The 26822-nt window shown below is 38.1% G+C and overlaps 1 protein-coding gene across 7 annotated transcripts in view; it reads left to right on the top strand.

Annotated features, from left to right (window-relative positions):
• GGNBP2 (gametogenetin binding protein 2) overlaps positions 1–25854 on the top strand; it is a 32941-nt gene extending 7087 nt beyond the window's left edge. For 2 of the 7 annotated variants that reach the window (XM_065911112.1, XM_065911113.1), the window contains 13 exons: positions 1534–1614; positions 3670–3923; positions 6301–6399; positions 10319–10444; positions 10534–10647; positions 17027–17236; positions 18262–18436; positions 20092–20286; positions 22127–22274; positions 22611–22736; positions 22819–22967; positions 23911–24159; positions 25205–25854. In XM_065911112.1, coding sequence (XP_065767184.1) covers positions 1534–1614; positions 3670–3923; positions 6301–6399; positions 10319–10444; positions 10534–10647; positions 17027–17236; positions 18262–18436; positions 20092–20286; positions 22127–22274; positions 22611–22736; positions 22819–22967; positions 23911–24159; positions 25205–25408 — 2130 coding nt within the window. In that variant the 3' untranslated portion in view covers positions 25409–25854. The remainder of the gene's footprint in view (positions 1–1533; positions 1615–3669; positions 3924–6300; positions 6400–10318; positions 10445–10533; positions 10648–17026; positions 17237–18261; positions 18437–20091; positions 20287–22126; positions 22275–22610; positions 22737–22818; positions 22968–23910; positions 24160–25204) is intronic. The other 5 variants (XM_065911116.1, XM_065911115.1, XM_065911114.1 and 2 more) reach the window with 5 other exon arrangements.
• Positions 25855–26822: the final 968 nt, after the last annotated feature.

Here is a 26822-nt window from a genome sequence, read left to right as displayed (position 1 = left end):
CTTTTGACTCTGTGACATAAACTCAAGTCCTCTGGATTGTTAAATAGGTGTTTGCATCCATCCTTAGTATCTACTTGCCTTTCTAACACCCATATTCAGTAGTCCCCTCTTCACAAATCAGGAAAAGGTCTTAAGTCTGTTGTTTATACTTGCCTTAATGGTTTAGTTCTCTGTTTACTGTTAGAATAAGCATGTGTTTAGGTTCTCATTTCTGATGTGGAGGGCAAAGAGTGGTCATTTGGTTAAAGAAGCAGGTCTTTGTGATGCTGGTTGCTGAAGGGAGGAGTCTTTTTAAGATCACGTTCAGCTGAGTGGGTTTTTTAGTTTTTGTTTTTGCCTCAGATGGTCTCTTTGTCTTGACTTCACTCTGAGTGTGTGGGAGTTTGTGGACCTTGTCACCTGGAAATAGAAGTTTGTCTTCTGTATGTTTGATACATTTAACAATGTTTTAGTTAGGATATAGATGTGTTACTTTAGTTCATTGTTTTGAAGGCATACTTTTTTTCATATTTAACATCTCTAAAGTCGGGATACTTCTTTCATTTGGTGGCATCTTCCAGTCACAATGATTCTTTCCTAGTTGTACATAACCTAGTGGTACATAAAGTGAAAGTGAAGTGAAAGTGAAGTCGCAAAGTCGTGTCCGACTCTTTGGGACCCTGTGGACTGTAGCCTACCAGGTTCCTCGGTCCACGGGATTCTCCAGGCAAGAATACTGGAGTGGGTTGCCAGTTCCTTCTCCAACTAAGGTGCTCCTTAAAATTAGTGGTGTCACAGATCAGTGAAACGTGGTGATTACTGATTTCCATTGTCTGACATCCCGAAACAGTTTTAAGCTTTGTATATCCCTCATCCTCTGTCAATGAATTTTGAGAACTGAATAAAAATTTCAGTGTATTTTTTTCTGTTCATGATTAGAGCAAACATTTGCTATGTGTTGGATATTATTCTGAGTATGTGTGTGTGTGTATTTGTAAAGTGAAGTCATTATATATATGGTCATGTATGTATATATAGTTATTTAATTGATAAGATTTACTGTATTCTGTAGCTGTGAGGAATAACTGAAAATGTCAGGATTTTTAATGTAAGATATCAGGTTATTTCACTTACTAAATGCTTTCATTAGCCACTACAATACACATTTTTAAATATAAGTTAATCCTCACAATCCATTTTATAAGAGATACTAAAAGTTACTACTTACTCTCATTTTACAAATAAGGAAGCTGAAAATCAGACTTGTTAAGTAACTTGCCCAGAATTATGACATAAATTGTAAATTATAATAGAGGTGCATTTGAATTCAGGTCTGCCTGACCTCAGTGCCCTTGCTTCTAATGACTATACCATTTCTGGCTTTAGAAACTGTAATTTGGATTTTTTTTTTTTTTTTAACTTTTTGATGGAGGTGGGAGGGAGCAAATCTGGCTTTAGGGGAGTCTATTTCTGTCCTAGGATATTTTGAAACAGTCTGTATCAATGTTTTCAAAGAAGGTAAAATAATTGATTTGTATTCTTTTACATATTAAGATGGTGATGGAATTTCCTGACAATGTGTTAAATCTTGATGGGCATCAAAATAATGGTGCACAACTGAAGCAGTTCATTCAGGTAAGTTTTAAAAATTAATGTTTTGGGAATTCCCTGGTGGTCCAGTGGCTAAGACTCTGCACTCCTGATATAGGGGGCTGGGTTCGATCCCTGGTCAGGGAACTAGATCCCACGTGCCACAACTAAGATTCTATGCAACCAAATAAATAAAAATAAATGAAAAAAAATTAATGTTTTAAATGGTGTGTGTGTGCATGAGCACGTGCACTATGTATGTGTGTTTTAAGGAGTCATAGATGTAAGTAGTAATTTTATTTTACCTAGGGCTCTGTAGGTCTTAAGATTCAGTGAGGTTGCTTTCTTTTACTGCTGCTCCAGTTATATGTACATCCCTGTGATATGAAAGATTTGGTGGTGGTGTGTTACCATTTTACATGTCTGTAAGGCTTTAGTTTCACTAGTTTAATTTTATTTAATTTTTTTTTTAATTTCACTAGTTTAATTTTATTTAATTTTATTTTTTTTTAGTTTCACTAGTTTAATTTTAAATTTAGTTTAAATTTAATTTCCCTGTTTTTAAAAGATAAGACAGACAACTTTTCATTGAGAACTTTGTTATCTTCTGTAATTGTTTTATTCTGTTAAAAAAAACTTTGTATTGTGAATTTTCTGATTTTTATTTAATTCTTTTTTAGATTTTATTTTTTATGGAAATATAGTTGATACACAATGTTGTACTAATTTTTGCTCTACAGCAGAGTGACTAGTTATACACATGTATATATTCTTTATATTCTTTTTCTGTATGGTTTATCCCAGGAGATTGGTTATAGTTCCCTGTACTGTACAGTAGTACCTTGTTTTTTATGCATTTTAAATGTAATAGTTTGCAGGACTTCCCTGGTTGTCCAGTGGTTAAGATTTCACTTTCTAATGCAGAGGGTGTGGTATGAGTTCTGTCTGATGAGGAGCTGCGATCTGGCATGCCTCGTGGCCAGAAAACCAGAATATAAACAACAAAAACAATATTGTAACAAATTCAGTAAAGACTTAAAAAAAAGTAATGGTTTGCTGCTACTAATCCCAAACTCCCAGTCCTATTTAAATTTTAAACAGTGTGATACTTTGTAAATATACTATATATGATCAGTATAAAGGAAGATAAATGGTTACTTTATTTCTAAATTGTTTCAGCTTTTGGAGAAAACTGAATTAAAGGTTAATGGTAAATATGATAATATCCTTGGGAGTTAACTTTCTCACCTTTATTTATTTATTTATTTATGTTTGGTAAACTGGATTATTGGTGAACTACACTACATTACTTGAAGTGTAACTATAGCTCCAGCCAAGTAGAAGTTATTTCCTGGAGTTTTTGCCCATTTCCCTACATTCATAAGCACTATCGTTTTATTCACTCACTGCAGGCTCCTCCATAGATGAGATGGGCCTTGTTCTCTCCCACTGAGCCATAACATACCTGCTCACGCCTCCAGGTTGAGGATTGCTGCCCTACATGATCACCATCCTAACTTGACTCATGCAGCTAAACATAGTGTGTTGTTAAAGGTTGAGAAGGAGACATAGTAAAGCTGTATTGTTTTTATTCTTTTTTCTTTTAAAGTTTTTTGTTTTAAGTGAGAGTACTACGCTGAACACACACATGGAACAAGCACTAGATTTCCAGGTGCAGGGTTTCTTTGGCTGTGCTGGTCACCTACTGCACAGCCCTGGCATCCCAAGCAGCGTTTGTTTGTTTTAGCTGTGCTGTGCAGTATGTGGGATCTTCGTTCCCCAACTCAGGGGTGAACCCGTGGCCCCTGCCCTGGGAGCTCAGGGTCTTAGCTGCTGGACCACCGGGGAGTCTGTAAGCAGAGTTTCTTATGCTTGAGATTCTGAAACTGGGCTCGGGGAGGGCAGTGTGAGGGCTGTGGAGTAAACTCAGTGCAGCATGGATAAGGCCAGCACGTCTTGCCTTTCCGACTCAGCTGCAGGTAGATGGCAGGCCCTGCCCAGGTTGTACTTACTGCACAAGGATAAGGAATCAGAATAGTGAAAGTCATGTTATGTCTTCCTTATGAACTCTTCTTTATTTTTCTTTCCCTTTTCTCTCAGCGACATAGTATGCTTAAGCAACAAGATCTCAGTATTGCCATGGTGGTGACATCACGTGAAGTCTTGAGCGCACTTTCTCAGCTTGTGCCATGTGTGGGTTGTCGTCGCAGTGTGGAACGCCTCTTTTCCCAGCTGGTGGAGTCTGGAAATCCTGCCCTTGAGCCCCTGACGGTGGGGCCCAAGGGAGTCCTGTCTGTAACTCGAAGCTGCATGACTGATGCAAAGAAGCTTTATACATTATTTTACGTACATGGGTGAGTATAATCAACTAGGAAACAATGGGTTTGCTTTATTTTTCAACTCAGTGAGAGTGGTAGCTTATTTCTAAATTTGATTGGGGCAAAGCTTGAGTTCAGATTTAACACGAGTAACTTCTGTGTGCCAGTGACTGTAAAGTTTCTTTTTTTAAGGGAGAGACAGGCAGTAAGCAAATACATACTTTGTCAAAAATGTTGTTACAAAGACAAACTAGTAAGGGAGATAGAGAATGAGTAGGTAGAATTCACGTGGAAAGTGGTCACGGAAGGCCTCTCTAATAAAATGACATTGCATATAGGCTAGAATAAAGTGAGGGAGTGAGCCATGTAGATATTTGGGTAAAGAAGAGAAAGGGCAGTAGGTTAAAGGTTCAGAGGTTGGAGTTTCCCCAGCGTGTTTGAAGAACAGCAAGGAAGCCATTGTAACTGGAGGCAGATGAATGAAAGGAACAGTAATAAAAGATAAGGTCAGAGGAGCACTGAGAAGCCTAATTATGTGGTGCTATGCTGAGGTCTTTTATCTTAACTCTGAGACGAGAAGATTTGGGAAGGTTTTGAGCAGAGGAGTACGTGGTCTACCTTGGAGTTATGCTTCCTTGTACCTCTGTGTTACGAGTAAATGGAAGGCAGAGAAACAGGTTGTTCAATAGTCCATGCAAGAAAGAATGGTGACCAGTATAGTGGCCACAGAGATAATGAGAAATGGCTGGATCCAGTAGTTGCAGTGCCTGGGCTAAGTTGCCCTGAGGTGTGTGGGATTTTAGTTCCCCAACCAGGGATGGAACCTGAGTGCCCTGAACTGAAAGGCAGATTCTTAATCACTAGACCACCTTAGAAGTCCTAGGAAGAGCAGTTTCACAGAGCTGACTTTTGGGCATGTTAATTTGAGGTAGCACTTGGGAGTGTAAGTAGAGTTCAGAGAGTTCTGGCCAAGGGATATAAATTTCTGTCATCAGCATGTGCATATACACACACACACAGACACACACACACATGCACACCCACCCACCTATGAGGTGAAATGTGCTCACTAAAGGGTAAGTGGTGTAAATAGGAAAAGAGAAGCTGTCTGAAGGTGGTGGTAGAGATTATGGATTTTTATTCTGCCTGAGAAAAGAAGCTTTGAAGGATTTCTGAACAGAGATAGAACAACATGATTTTTGTCTTGGAAAGATCAGCTGCTAAGTGAAACATAGAATGTAAAGGCACAGGGTAGATGCATGGCGACTGTTTGGGAGATCAACTGTTGCAATTGACTAAGCTAGAGAGGTGAGTTGGACAAGGGTCATAACAGTGGAGGTGATGAGAAATGATCTACTTCTGGGTATATTTAAGAGTTGACAAGCTTTGCTTATTGGTTGGATTCAGGGTTTGGATGTTTAGCATTATATAGTTCTATATTTGCATAAAATTTCTGTTGAAGGCTCTTCGTCAAGGATAATGTATGTTTATTTTATTTATTTTTTAAAACTTAACTAGATAAATGAGCTAGGACTTTTAACAATTATTTTTATTTTGGCTGTGCTGGGTCTTCGTTACTACTCAAGCTTTACCCTAGTTGCAGAAAGTGGGGCTATTCTCTAGTTGTGGTGCACAGGCTTCTCATTGCAGTGGTTTCTCTTGTGGAGCACGGGCTCTGGGGCTTGTGGGCTTTCATAGTTGCAGCTCCCGGGCTCTAGAGCACTGGCTTAATAGTTGTGGCTCATGGGCTTAGTTGCTGCATGGCATGTTGGATCTTAGCAGAACAGGGATTGAACCCATGTCTCCTGCATTGGCACTCAGATTCTTGACCATTGAGCCACCAGGGAATCCCCTGTTTATTTTATTTTTAGTTAACCTCCGCCTCCTCTTTTTTTTTTTTTTTTTTTGGCCATACTGCATAGCTTGTGGGAGTTTAGATCCCTGAACAGGGATTGAACCTGGGCTCTTGGTAGTGAGAGCTTAGAGTCCTAACCACTGGACCTCCAGGGAATTCACAAGGATAGTGTAGGTTTAGATATCTATTGTTTGGATAAGGGACTATGGCTGAGTGTCAGGTAGCAATAAGTCATAAAATATTGGTGTGCCAGGCACACCAGATACAATGCAGATGTAGGGATGAATGAGATGGATGCAGACTAAGGGAAAGAGTATGTTGAATAGAGCAGGCCTCCTTCAACATTCTGATAGTGTGGGAATGGAGTAAGAATAAAAGTGTATAGACTCTTGGGTTAGAGTTCATTTGATGAGAGTTTTTCAAAGTGATATGTCTGTAATACTTTAAGTATACTTCTCACTAAAGGGCATAAAGATTTTGAAAATTCTAAAGAAAAATAAAATGTTAATCAGACCTTTAATGGTTTATTTATTTTTTTATTATTTATTTACTTATTAGGTCCAAACTAAATGACATGATAGATGCTATTCCAAAAAGTAAAAAGAACAAGAGATGTCAGTTGCACTCCTTAGATACGCACAAACCAAAACCTTTGGGGTAAGTAGAATTGATTATTAAGATACTTTGTTAGTGTTAAGATTATAAATGTTGCTCCTGTTTGGTAAAAAGAGAAGAAACAATGCTAGTTTTATTTCATTAATTGTTTACACTGTAAAATAGAACACCATATAATTGGTCAAAATAAATATGTCTCCTAGTTCTTTTTGCATTGGGTCTATATAGGGTCTCAGTATAAGTTTGACTTCTAAAAATTTTTTTCCCTTGTATTAAATATGTTTCAGAGAAGGGAGGTTGAGATCTTTGTGTAAATTTATGTAGCCAATATTAATTTTTTCAAAGTAGTGGTATCATTCTTTAACCTATGCAACAGTTATAATGTATAAATTATTTTTCTTGTTTTTCTTGTCTTTAGGTCTCCCTAATAATTTATCAAGGATTTACAAAAAAAAACCCTTGAGTTAGTTAAAGCAATGTGGATTTATGTAACTAATTTGCAGTTTTCTTCTTGGTTAGGTGCTACAGTGCCCACGGCTGCCCCCTTCTCCCAGCTCAGTCAAGTCTCCCCTTCAAAACTGCTTGGGGTTGGGGGTGGGTGGTAAGGAGAAGTCATGGAATTTGAAGGGAGTTTCTAAGAAGTAACTTTTGGGGAGAATGGGATGATGTAAAACTGTGCTACTGAATTAATTTTAGAAGTTAGTTTTTTGAACATCTCATTAGTATTGTTGACATTTTCCTTCCTGGTAAAAAGATCTGGATGACCAGGTGGTGGTATGTTAATAATCTCTTTTTCCCCCCATACTCAGAAACAAAAACTTTTTAAAACTTCCATCGTGAAGACTGTCAAACACATACAAAAGTAGAGAAATTATACAAGGACCCTGTTACCCGCAAATACCTTTACCCAGACTCCATTGTTACCAGGATTTGCCACATTTATTTCATTCGTTCACCTTTTCCTTTGCTGAAGTACTTTAAAGCAAGTCCCAGACATCATGTTATTTTACTACTACATTCATCTCTAATACAGTGACTTGTTCTTTCATGACAGTGCCATTATAACACCTAACAAAAGCTTAACTACAATAATCTAATACCCAGTTCATATTCATGTTTCACCAGTTCTCTCTGAAAGTGTCTTCTTACATTGATTTGTTAGAATCAAGATTTACTTAAGAATCACACATATGATTTCTAAATGTGAGAACTCTAAGCGCAGTAAAGCTCTGTTCAACCTCAGATGGTTACCTAAGGATAATTATTTCACATACCTGATTTACCAGTATCTTTAAAGAATTCCTGACTCTCTGAGTGCAGAATTTAGTCTGATTTTCATTAGACAGTAACCTTTATCTGAATAACCTGTTGACTAAAACCACAGAGTAGTATGATACAATACAAAGGCTGCCTTCTGTTTCTTGATTATGAAGTTTGTCACTGAGGTGCTGAAAAGCAAGAGCTACCCCACATCGTAAACATCTGTGCTCATTGCTACCTTCCTACAAAGACCCGTCCTTCCACTTTTGCTCTGGATTCCACTGCTCTCTTGTTCTCCTTGACTTTGCTTCATCGATTATCTACTTTCATTAAATTGACACATAGCTGTGTCTGCCTATGTTTCAGCTTAGAAATAAAAAACAAACCTCCGCAGACTTCACATCCAACTTCAGCTCTAGCCCCACCACATAGGAAGCCAAATATTTTGGAAGGTTGTTTGCTGAATTATGTAATCAGTGTGAGTGGAGTTAGTTGATCTTAAGCAATACCTCCTAAGGTAGTTTCAGATATTCCCATGCTGGTCAGAGGGTATAGTCTGCTTAGCCAAGACTTCTCTTCCTCCACGTTGGATGGTCACCGCCATTCTGTGCTACTATGACTTTTTGTATTTTTTCCACTGTTGTTCCCCCCTTTCATTTTCTTCAGGGGAAGGTATAATACAGTTAACTAGGTTTTAACCTAACCAATAGTAATAATCCAGTTCAGTCTTTCTTAGAGTATTCTCATATTCATACAAGCAAACCCAAGTTACTGTCTGGGAGTAAGTGTGTGGCCTGAAAGAAAGGTCGAGGCGCAGGTTGTAGGCCTGTAGCTGATGAGGGGTGTACGGCTGACTCTTGAACAGCACAGGGATTAGGAGCTCAGACCCTCCACACAATGGAAAATTTGAGTGTAACTCCTAGTTGGCAACTTCATATATTATACATGGTTCCTTCGTGCCCTCATATTCAGTAGCTGCAGATTGTGTAGTGCTGTGGTATTTACTATTGAAAAAAATCCATGTGTAAGTTGACTGCGCAATTCAGCCTTGTGTTGTTCAGAGGTCAGCTGTATGAGATCACCTATGGGAACAGTAGGGTAACAGAAAGGGATGCTGAGGACTTCAGTTTAATGGTAGGAAAGAATAAGTCTAAAGAAACCTGAGAGGGTGGCCGGAGAGGCAGGAGACCACAGGAAAAGTGTGTTTTGGAGGGCAGGGACTTGGACAGCTGTGTTGAAGGTTGCTGAGTTTTCAAGGACCTCAGAGTCCCTTGGATATAGCAACACCGAGATATTTGGTGATCTTGATGAGCAGATCTGTGGTTGAATGGATCAGAATCCAGATCAGAATGTGTAGGAAAATGCATGCATTGCAGGGTTTTAATGGATTAAGCTGTCAGTGGAAAGTATGGAAGTAGAACAAAGAAGTGAAAAGACTTCCTTTTTCAGAAAACTTGATCTTGACAGGAAGAAGTGGTATAAAGACATTTGGTTTGGAGAGATTATGGATAAAATCTTGATTTGAGTTATAGAATTTTCAAATCATTTTAGAATAATGCTTTCATGTTCTGATGGTAGAATAGTCATTCCCCAGCCCTCTTCATCAATACTGAGAATTTGAGAGTTATGTGGATCACTCAAGCATAATTAGAAAATTGGGAATTTGGAAGATGAGAGTAGAAGGATGTAACATGCAAGGCAGAGCAGGAGTTGAGGTGTTTGCTTCAAAAAGAAGGATTGTTCGCCCTTTCTTGAGCCCTTGTGAGATGGGACTAGGGAGCTGAATTGTATGTCTGACCTTATATGATGGGCAGGGGGTTGAGAAATACCTATTTAGCTATAAAGAGTAGGTTAAGTAAAGATTCAGAAGTGTTTCCATCTCAAGCATCCCAGGTAATGAATTTCTAGGACTAGTGAGACCTGCAGAAGAACAGGCAGGAGCCAGTTATTCAGAATCATGAAAAGTCAAGAAGACTATCACTGAATGGAAAATAGAAACACATTTCTCTTGGAATGCACATCTGCAACAAAGCAAAATGCGTGACCAGCGCCACATTGAAACCTGTGGGGGAGGGAGAGTCTGGGAAGTTTTTAGTAAGTTTTTAAAAAATTATTTGTGTAGTACTACTAATGTAGGCCATGTAAAGTGTTCATCTTAGTATGCTATCTTTATTTTCAAAAATGTAAAATTTTATTTACTATAATTAGATTAATCTGTGGCTTTCCCAGCTACTTGTAAATGTGAAGGTAGATAAGAATTTTGTTGCCATGGGCTAGCTATAAAATCACATTAAGTAGATCAACACTTGTTAGAGTTTTCAATTTGTGGTAGGTTGATCCATGTATAGAAGTGAAAATATTTTATAATTTTTTCAGCCCTTTTGACTTTAACATTCCAAGTAGATTTGCTCATAAAATGCTTACTATATTAACCAGTTACTGTCTTGATAAATGTAAATGTTAAATTATTATCAAGTAAACATAATAGTTGAGCACACATTTTTGTGTAAAGATATGAGCTCCTGTATAAATAACATTTTAATACGGTTAAAGTAAATACGTAATTATATACAAATTTGCAAACTTACCCTACTAATATATCTTAATGTATTAAAGAGTTCATGATCTTAATTTAGACTATAGAGATTATTCCTTCAGATCACCTCAGTGTCACTAAGCTTTGTACCGTGCTGTACTGCAGTGAAGGGAGCAGTAGCAGTGTCAGTTCAGAGAAGTTAAGTGCAGATAAGAGGAGTAGTGAAGACCACAGGAAGGACAGCAAGTGTAGGATCATTTTCCATTATGGACCTTTCCAGGGAACAGCCAGGTAAAATCAAGCACCCTTTACTCAGCTTTTTAAAAATGTTTTTCCGTTATGTATTCCTCCATCTCACTAAGATTTGTTTCTTTCTACAGGGGTTGTTGGATGGACGTATGGGAACTAATGTCCCAAGAATGCAGGGATGAAGTAGTTTTAATTGACTCTAGTTGTCTTTTAGAAACACTAGAAACGTATCTGCGAAAACACAGGTAAGTCCAGAGGGCATCATGAGGTAGTGGGAAGATGCTTTTGGCGTCAGTCACCTTCCTGTAACAGTGCTCTGGCCTTCCCGTTAATACCTGACCCAGGCAGAGCTTGGTGTTAGGGCAGGAAGTTCCTTTAGGGCGTGATGCTCAGTGGTGGTCTTTTTGTGTTTTACCTCTTGGTCCCAGGCCAGCCTTTCAAGGATCACAGAGTAACTGTGTATTGAATGAGGTGTACTTAATCACTGTGGAAATTCTCGTATTCCTTGTTTTTGATAGAAGTGTTTCATGATGTCATTTTCAAAATTAAAGTTAAAATAGCAGCTTTTAGTTAGTAATATTTTCAATTATTTTTTCTTTGTCAAGAGCTAAAAATAGAGTTGGAATTCATGTGCTTCCGTGTGCCATGAAAGTAACTTCAGATTTTTCTTTTTAGAATACTACTTTACAAATAATTTTCTAAGTGTCATTAACAGTTGCAAATTTGTAGGGAGGGAAAGTGCAGTAGGAAAGGAAACTGGTAAAGGAACCATCTAGAGGTGGTGTTCTTGGGGGGAGTTGTACTGTTTTAATAAAAATTTGTCACATGTTGGGTTCGTGGTTATGTGTTCTTTGACTTTGGGACAGATATACACAGTTACTTTGGGGACACTTCTAGAAAACACATAAGTTATGAAAATTGGCATTATCAGGGTTGGTGTTCATATGGCAATTGAGCTAATAACTTAATCTGCATACTAAGTTTATTAAATTTTTTTCTTTTTTCAATTACAAGCTTTCTTGTTTTTTGTCTTTTTGGTTGATTGTACCCAAAAGAATAGAGAATGTCAGTTATTTGGAGTTTGGGAAGGGGACTTTGTAAACGTAAAGCATACAAATGTATAGGTCTGTCATAGATACCTTTCTTTTTCAATATGAATTGATCCTTATATTCAGTATCAATTGGTCCATCCAAAAGAGCTTTTTTGAGTGATAATTACTAGTTATTAGAGCTAACGTTTTGGAATTTCCTACATTGGTTGTAGATATTTCCTGTGTTTGGGGGGCAGTATTTTATAAGAAACGTGGAGTCCGTTTTATAACTATATCAAGGATGCAGGGGAAGAAGTACGACTAGAAGCAGTTAAGGAAGATTGCAGTGAATCTGGGTTCTACTGATTATAACTTTGTGAAGTTGATCAGTCGTGTCTGACTCTTTGCGACCCCTTGGACTGTAGTCTGCCAGGCTCCTCTGTCCATGGAATTTTCCAGGCAAGAGTACTAGAGTGGGTTGCCATTTCCTTCTCCTGTATAACTTTGTACAGGTTACTTTTCTGTGCTTCCGTGTTTTTCTTTTTTAAGACAAAATAGTAGTAGTCCTATAGAACTTATTATAAGATTAAATTTGTTAGGATTGATGATACATAATAAGACTTACTTAGAACAGTATCTGGTACGTAGTAAGCACACCAGTGAATATTTGTATGCCAGATTTGCAAGTCCTTTTTATTCCTGTGTACCTAGTTCTTATTTTAGGTACAGTTTGTGTTTTTGAGATACAGTCAGTTGAAAATGATTTCTAAAGGTCTGAATACTGGACCTTCTTGGAATGTCTACTTTATTTAATAGATTTTTCTGAGCAGTGTATAATAAAGATTTTACCACACTATTTAGCCAGTTAAGTATTATAATAGTGCATTATTAGAAATTAGGTGTTAGAAACTCTGAAACCTCTGTCTTAAGAAACTCTTTTTTAAAAATTTGTGTACAAGGTTACTTTAGAAAACAGGGAAAGTCACTTTCATTCTTACAGCTTCCGTATAAAATTTTAAATGACTGTTTGCTTATGTTTATGCTACTTAACGATCATGTACAGTCAAACATATTAAACTGAGGATTTAAAGCAGTAAGATATAGGGAAAATATTTCAAGTTTTATTATTGGTACTGTATGATATTTAACCATTTATTTACTCAAAAAGGTAGACTTAGCATTTATAGCCTCAAAGTGTGGAAGTGTTTTTATTTCTGCATCTAAGACCATTTCTCCCACCAAGGGGAAGACTTTTAAAAAATTGTTATAAAAAATACATAACATGCGTTTACCCTCTTAACAGTTTTTAAGTGTATAGTACAGTACTGTTAACTATTAACTAGCTGTTATGCACTGGATCTCTAGAATTTTTTCATCTTGCAAGACTGAAGCTAAACCCACTCATGGAATAAAAACTCCTTGTTTACCCCTCCGTGCACCTCCTGCCAGACACCATTCTGTTTTCTGTTTTAGTTCAGTTACTTTATATAACTCACATAGGTGGAATCGTGCCATATTTGTCTTTTCAGTTTAGCTTATTTCACTTAGCATAATGTCTGCAAGGTTTATCCATGTTTTAACATACGACAGAATTATCTCTTTTTAAGGATGAATAATGTCCCATTGTATGTATACACTGTGTCCATCTATCAGTGGACATTTAGGTTGTTCCTACATCTTGGCTTTTGTGAATAATGCTGTAGTGAACATGGGTGTGTGCCAAAAACTCTTTGAGATCCCGTTTTTAATTCTTTTGTATACGTTCCCAGAACTGGCATTGCTGGATTATATGACAATTCTATTCTTAATGTTTTAAGGAAATGCTATACCATTTGCCATGCTGGCAGTCACTTTATAATCTTGTCAACAGTGCAAGGAAGGGTTCCAATTTCTCCAGATCCTTGCCAACACTTGTTATTTTCTAATTTAAAAAATATATATATATATATATTTGGTTGTGCCGGGTCTTAGTTGATGCACTTGGGATCTTCAGTCTTCTTTGCAGCATTAGGGATCTTTAATTGGAGCCTGTGAACTCTTAGTTGTGGCATGTGAAGTCTAGTTCCCAAAGCAGGGATTGAACCTGGGTCCCCCTGCATTGGGAGTGCAGAGTCTTAGCTGCTGAGCCACCAGGGAAATCTCTCTTTTCTAATTTTTATTAGTGGTCATACAGTGGGCTTGAGGTGATTTTGTGTGGTTTTGATTAGCACTTCCCTGATGATTAGTGATGTTGAGCATTTTATCATGTACTTACTAGCCTATCTTCTTTGAAGTGTCTATTCATGTCCTTTGTCCATTTTTTAATAATATTCTTTTTTTGTCTGTTACTGAATTGTGAGAGTTCTTTATTGTGGACATTAACCCTGTATCCAGTGTATGGTTTGTAAATACTTTGTCTGTTCCATAGGTTATCCTTCACTCTATTGTTTACTGCACAGAAGTTAAGTTTGATGTAGTCTCATTTGTCTATTTTTTCTTTTGTTCCTTGTGCTTTTGATTCCATATGCAAGAAGTCATCACCTATTCCATTGTTACATGTTCTCCTATCAAAGTTTTACAGTTTCAGGTCTTAATATTTAGGTCTTTAACACATTTTGAGTTAATTTTTGTATATTCCTGTGTCTGTTTTTTAACCGTTAGTGAAATAGTGATTTAACTTTACTTGCCAACATGATTGCTTCTGTTTACAAAGTGGGCTTAGAGCTTCTGTTTTAACAAATACTCATTTCAAGAAACAGACTTATCTGCTATTGGGTCAAAAAGATGTGTATAACAAAATAATTGCATGACATTGTAAGGGTAAATGCTATAATGATAAGTGTAAGTCAGAGATAATAGGAATACAGGAAGGTTGAATTCTAGTTATGGGAATTGCAAGAGGCTTTTTTAAGGATGGGTATGATTTAGGCAAATGGAGAAGGATGTGGAGGAGAGTGGGGAGGAGGCAGAAGGAAAAAAAGACTTTGTAGTAGGGATGCCTCAGCTGCGTACAAAGTAGCCCAATGTGCATAGAAGCAACTGAAATGTTTGTTGACAGATGAATGGCTTGAGATGGTGTGGGTGCCCGTGCACGCACACAGTGGAATACTACTACGCCAGGAAGAAGAGGGACCCCGTGCCGTTTGCAGCCGCGTGGACGGACCTGGAGATGACCGTGTTGTCTGCTTGGTTGCTCGTTTGTGTCTGACTCTCTGTGGCTCCCTGGACTGTAGCCTGCCAGGCTCCTCTGTCCGTGGAATTTTCTGGGCAAAAATACCGAAGTGGGTTACCATTTTCCTCCTCCACAGGATCTTCCCAACCCGGGGATCAAACCTGCATCTCTTGTGTCTCCTCCATTAGCAGGTGGATTCTTCACCACAGAGCCACCTGGGAAACCCCAGAGATTATCATATTAAGTGAAGTAAATCACAAAGGCAAATTCCATATGATATCACTTACATGTGGAATCTAAAATATGATGCAAATCAACTTACTTACAAAACAGAAACAGACTCACAGACATAGGAAACAAACTTGTGGTTACCAGAGGGGGAAGAAAATAGGGGCGGGATGAATTAGGAGTTTGGGATTAGCAGGTACACACACCTTTGTGTATAAAATAGATAAACAACAAGATCCTACTGTATATATAGCACAGGAACTATATTCAGCATTCCGTAACAAACCGCTATGGAAAAGAATGTGGAAAAGAACCTGTGTGTGTGTCTCTGTGTGTATCTGAATCACTGTGCACCAGAAACTAACACAACATTGTACATCAGCTATACTTCAGTTAAAGAAAAACGAAAGTAGCCCGTTTGTACATATATGTTGTGTGTATGGGGGCAGAGTAGTGTAGAGGGACCATGAAGGCACAGGTGAGTCTTGGGGAAAAGTCTGGAAATAGTAGGTTGGGTAAGAGAAGAAAGTACCAGAGGCCTTAACGAGTTTGAACTTTATTTGTAGATGGTGGGGAGGTTTTTAAGCTGAGAGTGAGGTAATGAGATGTTTTAAAAAATTATTTTGGTATGAGAGATGCATTAGCTCTAGTAAGAGTAGAAGCAGGGACACCTATTAGGAAGCTTTTTTTTTTTTTTTTTTGATTGACTAGGCAATTTAAAACAGGGCAGAGGGAGTTGAGAAGTAACCTTCCTCAGTGTAAGAAAGAGTTGATACCAATTGGCTCCACCCCTAAAAGCAGGAGTTGGAATTAACTAAGGAGGAGTTGGAATTAACTGAGGTTTCATCCTGGGTGACTGTGTGAATGGTGATTTCTTAACACCTATAGAAGAGAACATAAGAAGGGAACCATGTTGCCCTTGGTTTTGGACATAGGTGTTGTCCCGCATTTTTCAGCATGGGTCTGGCCTTCCTTGAGCGGAGCTGTGGAGTTAACATGTTGACAGGAATCGCTCTGGGAGTAGATAAGCTCACCTGGATAAATGAGTTTAAATCACAGAAAGCAAAATTTCCTCATTCCATCACAGCTCACCTTCTCAGAGAGTCAATTACTAATATTGTGAGCCTGGCTTTTTCACCTGACTGAATTTTTCCTTATTTTAGGAATTCAAAAATAGAAAGACCAGACTCTATTTTTTCTTTTCTGATTGAATGATGTTTGGTTTCTAGAAGGAAACGTTGTCATCCTTCTACTTCACATGCTCTTCTACACTTTTATCACATTATGTACACTTAAGTTGAAACCACATTTCTACATATATGTTGTATATATTATTTATGTGTGTGTTGAAAAACATACTTTTTTTTGTTGTTGTTGGAGGGAAGAATTTGACATTTTGAAAGTTACCAGTAAACTAAAAATACATGTACCACTTTCCCATTCTTCTTGCCTTCCCCACCCTACATATCAATACTTAGCTGCTGCTGCTAAGTCGCTTCAGTCGTGTCTGACTCTGTGCGACCCCATAGGCAGCAGCCCACCAGGCTCTCCCGTCCCTGGGATCCTCCAGACAAGAACACTGGAGTGGGTTGCCATTTCCTTCTCCAGTGCATGAAAGTGAAAAGTGAAAGTGAAGTCGCTCAGTCGTGTCCGACTTTTAGCGACCTCATGGACTGCAGCCCACCAGGCTCCTCCGTCCATGGAATTTTCCAGGCAAGAGTACTGGAGTGGGTTGCCATTGCCTGCTCCAAGAATACTTAGCTAGTGATGTATTTATTAAAATGTAAACATTTGAATCAAGGTTTACTGGTTGAAGATACCAACTATTTTCAGAGGCTGAAAGGAGAGGGATCCTAGAGCCATTGGTTGGTAGCCTCTGTTGTTTTATGTCTGACCTGCACAGATAGCTCGTGAAGATATGTAGTCCTTGGTAACTAATATCTTCTGGGCATGTGTTTTATGAACTAACAGGTATTTATCTGCTTCATTCTTTTAGGCCCATGTGTTTCTCTTGTTTAATAATCATTTGCAAGTGTAGAACTAGCTATAGCTGTGTAATCCCTAAATGTATATTTACTTTATATGACTTCAGTGTGTGGAGGCTTTTTTTAATGCTCTGTATAGGAGGGGAGTGTCATTGTCTAGTACACTATTAAATACTCATGAAATAATTACACCGCCAGTTGTTAATTTTGAAATTTTTCTTTTCAACAGGTTTTGTACTGATTGCAAAAATAAAGTCCTGCGAGCCTATAATATCCTTATTGGTGAGCTTGATTGCAGCAAAGAGAAGGGCTACTGTGCTGCACTTTATGAAGGCTTGCGCTGCTGTCCGCATGAGCGACACATTCACGTTTGCTGTGAGACGGACTTCATCGCACATCTTCTGGGTCGTGCTGAGCCAGAGTTCGCAGGAGGGTATGAGTATGTAATTTGCTAGAATGGGCTATCTAGCGCTTTGCTTCATTTTATCCTTCTGCCTCAGTACATATGTGTGTAAATTAGTGTGCCTGTACAGATTTTGCTTTCTTTAAAATATGCATTTAGTTGAGTAAAAAATGGGAGAAAGTATTGATCCATTGTCTGCTCATTGTTGCTTGAAGTAGAAAGGCTTTTTTTGGCTTTCATTACTATAGCTTATCATTTTCACTTGAAAATGATTAGAAGAGATTTTTTTCCTCCCCTCCATCCATGCATTTCCATGTTTAAATTTTGTTTATAATGATGGTTTTTGCATAGGAAATGAGATCTTTGCAACAGGGGTTTAAGAAATACTTTACTGAATGTAATTCATGAACTGTGGATGTTATTATTAAATTACAGAGGAACCTAAAATTTTATCTCAGCTTTGTTGTAAAAGTCAGGAAAAATTGTCCCCAGAATACATCGAACCCACTCCCCCTCCCTTTTGTGTATTAGTTGTCATTTGAGTGCGTATTTTTTGCTAGGCATTTATAATACAAACACCACTTCTATCACTGAAGTTTGTCGTCATTTCTAGTAAAGACTAGCCTAGAGGGCTTTTGCCCAGGATTGAATCACTTTGGCATTGTCTTTCTCCGTCCTCCATCAAAAAGAACAAAAACCAAGTAGGCGTTTGTTATAATTGGAAGGTGAACTGTCATGCCTGCCATGAGCTGGAAACTTAAATATGTGACCTCTCTCTGCCCCCAAAAACATCTCTTTAAGGCCAGTTCCTGAATTACCTTCTCTTTAGCAATATTAGAACTAAGTTCTACCTGCACGTGTATTTTGCATTGGTAATATACATGTGTGCTTGTGTATTTATATATATGTTAAGTTTGAATATATAAGTGTCTTGATATTAGTTTGTTTACTAGATATGCAGATTATGTTTAAAACCTGAACCTGCAGAGAGGTGTTATCGATCTCTTACTGTTTCAGCTTCAGAGTTGTAGGAAACATGTGTGATTTATTCTCCTTTATAGGAGAAGAGAAAGGCATGCTAAGACAATAGATATAGCTCAAGAAGAAGTTCTGACCTGCTTGGGAATTCATCTTTATGAAAGACTGCATCGAATCTGGCAAAAGCTACGGGCAGAAGAGCAGACATGGCAGATGCTTTTCTATCTTGGTGTTGATGCTTTACGCAAGAGTTTTGAGGTAAGAACAGTGGACTGCGTCAGTGTCTGGACTGCTTAGTTATTAGATGGAATCTTTTTTAAAAAAAATTCCATTTTTGTTGATTGTACTGGGTCTCCTTGCTACACACAGGCTTTTCTCTCCAGTTGTGGAGAGCGGGGCTGATTGTGTGTGGCCTTCTCACTGTGATGGCTTCTCATCGCACAGCACAGGCTCTAGGCGCACGGGCTTCAGGAGTTGCAGCTTGCAGGGTCAGTAGTTGGGACTCTGGGTCTCTAGAGCTTCTGGAGTTACAGCCTGCAGGGTCAGTAGTTGGGTCTCTGGGTGCGTGGGTGTCAGGAGTTGCAGCCTGCAGGTTCAGTAGCTGGGTCTCTGGGTCTCTAGAGCTTCAGGAGTTAGAGCCTGCAGGGTCAGTAGTTGGGTCTCTGGGTGCACGGGCGTCAGGAGTTAGAGCCTGCAGGGTCAGTAGTTGGGTCTCTGGGTGCACGGGCGTCAGGAGTTGCAGCCTGCAGGGTCAGTAGCTGGGTCTCTGGGTCTCTAGAGCGCGGGCTCAGTAGTTGTGCTGCATGGGCTTATCTGCCTCGCCGCGTTTGGAATCTTCCCAGACCAGGGATCAAACCCTTCTCCACTGCATTAGCAGGCAGATCCTTATCCACTGGACCACCATGGAAGTTGTGAACTGTGGACTGAATCTTAATGTTAATCACTGCTCTCACCTTGCTTTAGAGAACTGTGATCCACTGGTCAAAGTTTGTGGATTTTTCTTTGTTTTTTAAACCTGTCACACTGCCAGCCTTGATTTTTAGACATTTTCAGAGTAGAGAACTGAAATTAATGATCATTAAATGAGAAGCTGCTATGAAACATAACTATTGACAAGTTAAAAGCAGCCCAAAAATAAGCATAAAAATTAGAAACATTTAATGAGTCCCAGTTTGCTTGCTTCTTTCCAATAGTATGAAGTAAATGCTGTCTGAATGCCATGATATGAGAGCTACTTTTTAGAAGCACACTGAAGGCTCTTCATAATGCTGGTATTAGGTTTTGTGCTTGTGATTTAGTAATGTCTTTTTTCAGTTATGCTCTGTAGAATATAAATTTTTGGCTAGTGAATATTCTGTTATATTCTAGGGCATGGTCATAACTGTTTAACTGGTCACCTGTCCCTTTTGAGAATGGTATGAGGTCTATAAACTTTTCAAAAGTCCATCCTTGGACTTTAAACATTGTTCTGGGGAGTCTGAAACGTGTGTTTGTTTTTGTCGAAAAGATTTCTTATTCCTTTTCTCTTTGTATATTTATGTCTTCAGAAACTAGATCATTTAATCAGGTTAAATAGTGTTCTCATTGTATGAAGAAATAGGATGAATGTTTACTTTACTTTGTTAAAATTCTGAAATTTGAAACTAGAATATTTCTGGATTGAAACTGGAGTATGTTTAAGTCTCCCTTTCCTATAGGAGTTAGTTGTACATTCATTTCCTGATATTTTAAGACTGTCATCATTTAAGGTATTAAAATTTAAAATTCTTTTTGAGGACTGCTGGACAAAATTGCAGTATGAAATGCCAGTTTCTGTGTGTGTGATATCATTTAAAATTAATAAGTGAGAATTTCCTTGGAGAGTAAAGGGAAGTTTGAGCCAATATTCAGTCTCAGCTTTGTTTTTATAATAGATGACTGTGGAAAAAGTACAGGGTATTAGTCGATTGGAACAACTTTGTGAAGAATTTTCAGAAGAGGAACGAGTAAGAGAACTCAAACAAGAAAAGAAGCGCCAGAAACGGAAGAATAGACGAAAAAACAAATGTGTATGTGATATCCCTACTCCCTTACAAACAGCAGATGAAAAGGAAGTAAGCCAAGAGAAGGTAGTATTTTTTAATATTGACTTGACAATATATGGCTGTTTTTCTGGATTTCAGCACTTTCACTGTGCTTTCTCAGAACATGGGTTCCTCTGGCTTGTACGTTGGCTTTTTTTCTTACTGTAGTCTGTATAATAACCTCTTTAATGTCATTTATTTTATAAAGGCGATGTTTGATAATTAGTAGTATCTTACTACCTGACCTTAGTATTCTGTTAGATCAAAGCCCAAATGTGAAAAGTTATCTCCATGCATGACCTAGAGCAGTTCTCAACTTTTGGTCTCAGGGTCTCTTTGCATTCTTAAAAATTAGGGTGCCCTGTGAGCTTTTGTTTATGTGAATTATACTTATCAGCATTTATTGTATTAGAAATTAAAGTGGAGAAATTTAAAGTTATTTGTTAATTCTTTTAAAAATAATAAGCCTATTAAATGTTAACATGAATAATACATTTTGAAAAAGGAAAATTTGAGAAGGGTGGCTTTATTTTATATATTTACAAATCTCTTTAATATTTGACTTGAAAGGAATCAGATAGATTCTCATTATCTGCTTCTGCATTCAGTCTGTTTGCATATGTTGCTTGGTTAAAGCATATGAATAAAGTCTGACTTCACTCATATATAGTAGGAAAAGGGGAGAGGAATATTTTAATATAAACCTTTCTGGATAGTTGTAGGTATTTTTCTTTGGCATTGTAACTTGACAGGTGGTAATTTCATAAAGATTTTTTTATAGTGTGGAACCTGACACCTTAAAGTGACCTTTCATACTTTTAAATTAAAATCCATCAGCACTTTGAATAGATTTTATTCATGCATTATTCTGTAACATCATGCACTGGTCATTTGAAAACATAATGGTTCACTGAGTTATGCACATCTCCACAGATATTGACATTTCATTACATAGTATCAGACAGTCGTGTTAAAACCACTGTTCATCCCATTAGAAAGGTCTTAAGCTTCAATCTCATTGTGCTTGTATATACAAGTTTTCAAAGTTCTAATTGTAGTTTGAAAGTTTAAATTTTATTAGTGACAACAAATACTGTCTGTTTTTTTCTTTTAAGAGCTGGACTGACTTCATTTATTTTTGAGAAAATGTCTTAAATATTCAAGTCTGAATAACCGTAGTTTGTCTCTTATCCTTTCTTTTAAGTGAAGTTGGTGTTCTAGCTAGTTTAGAACTAGCTCGTTTGAGTTTGCAGCTCAAACTATTGCACAAGTACTTCTCCTTGAGACAGTCATACATTGGTATCCATCAAAAATGCTTTAAACATTATTCTCATTTCTCACAGACTAATAAAGAGACCTCTACTTCATGAGTTGGTATTTAATAAAATGAATATTTTTAGTGCTGCATGAAAGACATTTATAAGTGAAATATCCTTTTATCTCTGTTTATTTCCGATAAGAATGCTTGACAAGTGAAGAATACAGAGACTGTTGGTACACACTTTGGTTGCTTCTGTCTTGGTTTGTGCTAAAGCACCAGCAGCTTTTCCCATCACTGCTTTTATACCATCAGTGTAAGTGTCAAGACAGTGAAAAAGGCAAATCACATCTTAGTGTTAGGATGAAAGTGGTTTTGACCTAGGGAGCCCCTGGAGCCAGCAGACCACACTTTTGAGGACAGTTGTCCTAGACTTTCCTGATACCATTAAGATCTTGACTTGGTTATAGTTGGTTCCTGGTTTTTAATTGAATTAATGATCTTCATGAAAATAGTTTTTTTTCTTTAATTTTTATCATTATCTAATTAGTTAATGTTGAGGAAATTAAAATATAGCCATTATGGAGGTAAAAGATTTTTACTATCTCTTAATATTGATCCTTAAAGGAAACAGACTTCATAGAAAACAGCTGCAAAGCCTGTGGCAGCACTGAAGATGGTAATAGTTGTGTAGAAGTAATTGTTACCAATGAAAGTACATCCTGTACCTGTCCTAGCAGTGGCAATCTTTTGGGGTCCCCTAAAATAAAGAAAGGTAAGTAAATAGTTTAAAAAATATTAACTCTTAAGTTTATTCTTTCTTTCTTTTAAGTATAAGAGCTTTTAGAGAGCCTGTAACCTAGAGGTTAGGAACTGCTTTATAGACCCAAGAATATCATATAATTTAGTCAAACACTTACAGTGTTTGGTTTGTTAAACAATAATAAAATAAAAAACCATAAGTCTCCAGTCATATTTTCATTGTTTAATGTACTTTTTACTTTCAGTAAGCCATCGGTTTTGAAATTTTTATGTAGTCCCCATTTGGGTTATCCTTTGTCTCAATATATTCATTGGCATGTTAATAGTAACTCACTTGATTTGTTCTCAGGCTTATCGCCACACTGTAATGGTAGTGATTGTGGATATTCATCTAGCATGGAAGGGAGTGAAACAGGCTCTCGGGAGGGTTCAGATGTTGCCTGCACTGAAGGCATTTGTAATCATGACGAACACGGTAGGTTCAGATTAAGCTTCCCCATTATTTCTGCTACATGGCTGAGTTAAGCACATAAATAAGAAATTACTGATTTCTGCAGGTGATGACTCTTGTGTTCATCACTGTGAAGACAAAGAGGATGATGGCGATAGTTGTGTTGAATGTTGGGCAAATTCTGAAGAGAACACCACCAAAGGAAAAAATAAAAAGAAGAAAAAGAAAAGCAAGATGTTGAAATGTGATGAACATGTAAGTGTCATAAAGTGTCATTCTTAAACCTTTGCTCTTTTCCTTGGAGTGGCTTAGTTACTACACACCTTAGTCACTAGGCTTTTTTTTTTTTTTAGAAGGAATACCTATGCAGTTCCATTGGTTGCTCATCTTGTGATTTTTATAGGCATGTGTGTCTGATGTGTGGTCATTTGTCCAACAGTCCGTGTGAGACATAAATCCAGTTCACTTTTTCACAATAGTTTTTAATCTGCTATCTCTGTAATCTTGAGCAGTTTGCTTGATTTGTTTTACCTGCTGTAAAGTGGAGATAATAGTCCCTGTCAGATCAGATTCTGTGAAGATGAAATGAGATTATATTGATGGGTTAGCGTAGTTTTTGTGTGTGCGTGCTCAGTTGTGTCTGACTTTTTGTGATCCCCCTGGACTATAGCCCACCAGGCTCCTCTGTTAATGGAATTTCCCAAGCAAGAGTCCTGCAGTGGGTTGGCATTTTCTACTCCAGGGGCTCTTCCCCATGGAAGGATCGAGCCCTCTGCTCCCGTGTTTCTTGTGTTGGCAGGCGGATTCTTTACCACTGAGGCAGCCGGAAGCAGAGTGTTTGCTGCGCAGTAAGTGCCGCGTAACTGCCAGCTGCTGCTGCTGTTCCTGGTGAAACCTTAACATACTCTCAGGGCATTTATGTTTATGCTCTTATGCTCTGCCTCTTGGGGCTTCCTTGGCTCAGTGGTAAAGAACCTGCCTGCCAAACAGGAGACTCGGGTTCGATCCCTGGATTAGGAAGATCCCCCTGGAGAAGGAAATGGCAGCCTGCTCCAATATTCTTGTCTGGGAAATCCCATGGGCAGAGCTAGCCTGGCGGGCTACAGTCCATGGGGGCACAGAGAGTCAGACACGACTTGGCAACTAAACAACCACCACCTGCCTTTTTAGCTGAGAGAGATTTTTGCTGTGGTTTCAGATCCAAAAGCTTGGAAGCTGTATCACAGATCCAGGTAATCGAGAGACCTCAGGAAATACCGTGCACACAGTGTTTCACCGTGACAAGACCAAAGATGCACATCCTGAAAGCTGTTGCAGCTCTGAAAAGGGTGGGCAGCCAGTGCCGTGGTTTGAGCATAGGAAAAATGTACCACAGTTTGCAGAACCTACAGAAACATCGTTTGGTCCTGATTCTGGAAAAGGTGCCAAGAGCTTAGTTGAACTCCTTGTAAGTAAGCCATGATATCTTTTTGTGGATAACTGATTGCTCATGGGGTAGATGTGGGAGGAGACAATATTTGAGGGTTTAACATTGGGAATGGGAAGAGGTTTTTAAGCAGTATTTCATTATTTTTCGGTGACTGCATTCCTGCTCTTCTACCATGTAACTGTTCTGGAGCACATTTCCTGTCCTCCTTTGTCTCAAAGGTAGAAGAGACTAGTTGGGAGACGCACAGAGAGTTAGCATCAAGTCCAAGAGTCTGACTCCTTGGTGGAGGTTATTATAAGCAAGCTGCCTTTCTGAGTGGTAATTAATGGTAGCTAACCTTCCAGACCAGGAAAGTATATAGAATCTGAACTAGAGCCCATTTTCTGGGTTACTTCCTTCATGTAACCTTCATGTCATGTAGGATAAAAGCATAACTGAACTTGGGGCATCTTGTATAATTGATTTGCAGTCTTTATACTTTAGATGAATTATACCAAGCAACCTGGGGCATAGTTCGTGTGGAATTTGGAGGGGGGGCAAGGAAAGAAAAGGGTGGCATCTTTTCTGTAGTCATTATAGGATTCCAAGGGAAACAAATCCTTTAGAATACTAGCTTTTTTCTTTTTTATATAGTTGTAAAGTTTATTGGTGATACTGTACATTCATAAGTTTTAAAAAGGTTATATTTTACCTAACTTGTGGAGATAAATGTTTCAACATAGAGCCAGCCGAGAAAAGTCAGATTATTTAAAATTTGGTAGCTATTTATAACCATCTCTAATCACTTTAAAAGGCTAAAGTATGTTAGTAGTCTGCTTGTAGGCTTCTAGGACAAATTATAGATCAAGTTTTAAATCAAGTTGAGTTGCATTTTATTCTTACTTAGTACTTTACAAGACAGAATGACATTTTGCTTATCCTGTAAACATTCTATTTAAAGGCTTTATGTGACTGAACTAAAACTAAAAACTAGCCTGCTTTAATTTTTAGCTGTCTTCTATTAGCATAGCATTTTGCATTCTTCATTTTAAGTCATAATCTTAACTACTGCTTTAATTTGCAGGATGAGTCTGAATGTACTTCAGATGAGGAAATCTTTATCTCACAAGATGAAATACAGTCATTTATGGCTAATAACCAGTCTTTCTACAGCAATAGAGAACAATACCGACAGCATCTGAAGGAGAAATTTAATAAATACTGCCGCTTAAATGATCACAAGAGGCCCATTTGTAGTGGCTGGTTGACAACGGCTGGAGCAAATTAAATAAATAAAATAGCTCTGTCTTTCAATGAAACACTCAAGATGACTACTGCGCCTTCTCTTTCAAAAAAACTCTTTCATTTTAGTGACTTATGGCAAAGTTTTATCTTAAATCAATGTGATTCTTTCTTGTTTTGGGAGACGGTGGAGGTAACCTCATTAGTTTGTTCTTTCTTCAGGCTTGTGTCTTTAGTTGTGTGGCTGCGCAGGCCTGCCATATGATTTAAGCCATCTCTTTTCATTAAATGTTTCTCTTCCTGTGAGACTTACTAAAAAGCAACTTAGTGGCAAAAAGTAATGTTGTACTTATACTTCTGTACAGAAATGACAATGAGCTGAATATATGGTTTTACAAAGTAGACATCCACTTGCGAAATGTTTGGATGTAATGTTAAAGCGCAATGTGCAAAATTTAAAATAAAGAATATTTATTAATACGCATAGTAAAATTTGGTGTACATGTTTCTACTTAATGTGTGGCAGTATTTTAATTAGCCACTTGTGGTCTTGTTACTTGACCAGTGATGATGTTAGGATGAAGAGCAAATGAGGAGAGATACAGGTTGTTGAAGACAAAAATTCTTCCCTTCGTCAGAGTTGACAGCTGAGAAAAGCAGATTCCAGTCTTTTGTTCTGAAAGAATAAATTTGCTGCGATACCTTTAAATACTGACTAGCATCCTATTTCCTTGTGAGATTTTTAACTGCTGTTATTTATAATGCTCCCTGATAACATTAACAAAGCACCTTAAATTCAGAGGTTCAGATTGAACTAGAAGAGTGAAAGCAAAACTTGGCAGAATTTCAACCAGGGGTTGCCTGGTCAGTAGTTACTCGGCGCGTAGGGAACTGGGAGCAGAAGGCTACGCTGAGAGCTGACCACACTGCGGTCTGTGTGTCTGTTCCTTATCTGGTTTCCAACAATAAAGTCACTCTGGCTTTACACTTGACTGTTTTCACAAGCTGTCTGTGAGTCCTGAAGGTGAGATTCCCCTGGGAGTAGCATTTGGCTGCCATTTAAATGGTTGAGTCAACAGTTCAGTAAAACCATGTGCTTAGAGCTTGGTGTGTCTACATGCAGATAATACTTGGTGGGCAGTAGACAAATGGGATGGTCAGTACCTCTCTGCAGTGGGGGTGGAGGGAACCATGTGGATTTTCTACCACTTAATCAGATTTCTAATCAGATTTCAAGTGGGCAACAGCAGAAGCTTAGTGAGATTTTAACTTTTGTAGTTGGTATTTTTTTGAGCCATCCCCTGAGTTGTCTTTTCAAATCAAAGTGTTGTACAAGAACTGGGGCAGAGATAAAATGAGTAATTCCTTTCTGACCCTTGTTTGCTTTCATCCTGGAATCCATAAAAAATGACTAAGAGTTCTCCCACAGCCCTTGGCTCCGAGCCCAATCCTCTTTCCAC

The sequence above is a fragment of the Muntiacus reevesi genome, chromosome 18 (genome assembly GCF_963930625.1).
Source record: "Muntiacus reevesi chromosome 18, mMunRee1.1, whole genome shotgun sequence".
Lineage (NCBI taxonomy): Eukaryota > Metazoa > Chordata > Mammalia > Artiodactyla > Cervidae > Muntiacus > Muntiacus reevesi.
The sequence above is the reverse complement of the archived record's forward strand: the minus strand, read 5'-3'. Positions and strand labels throughout refer to the sequence as shown.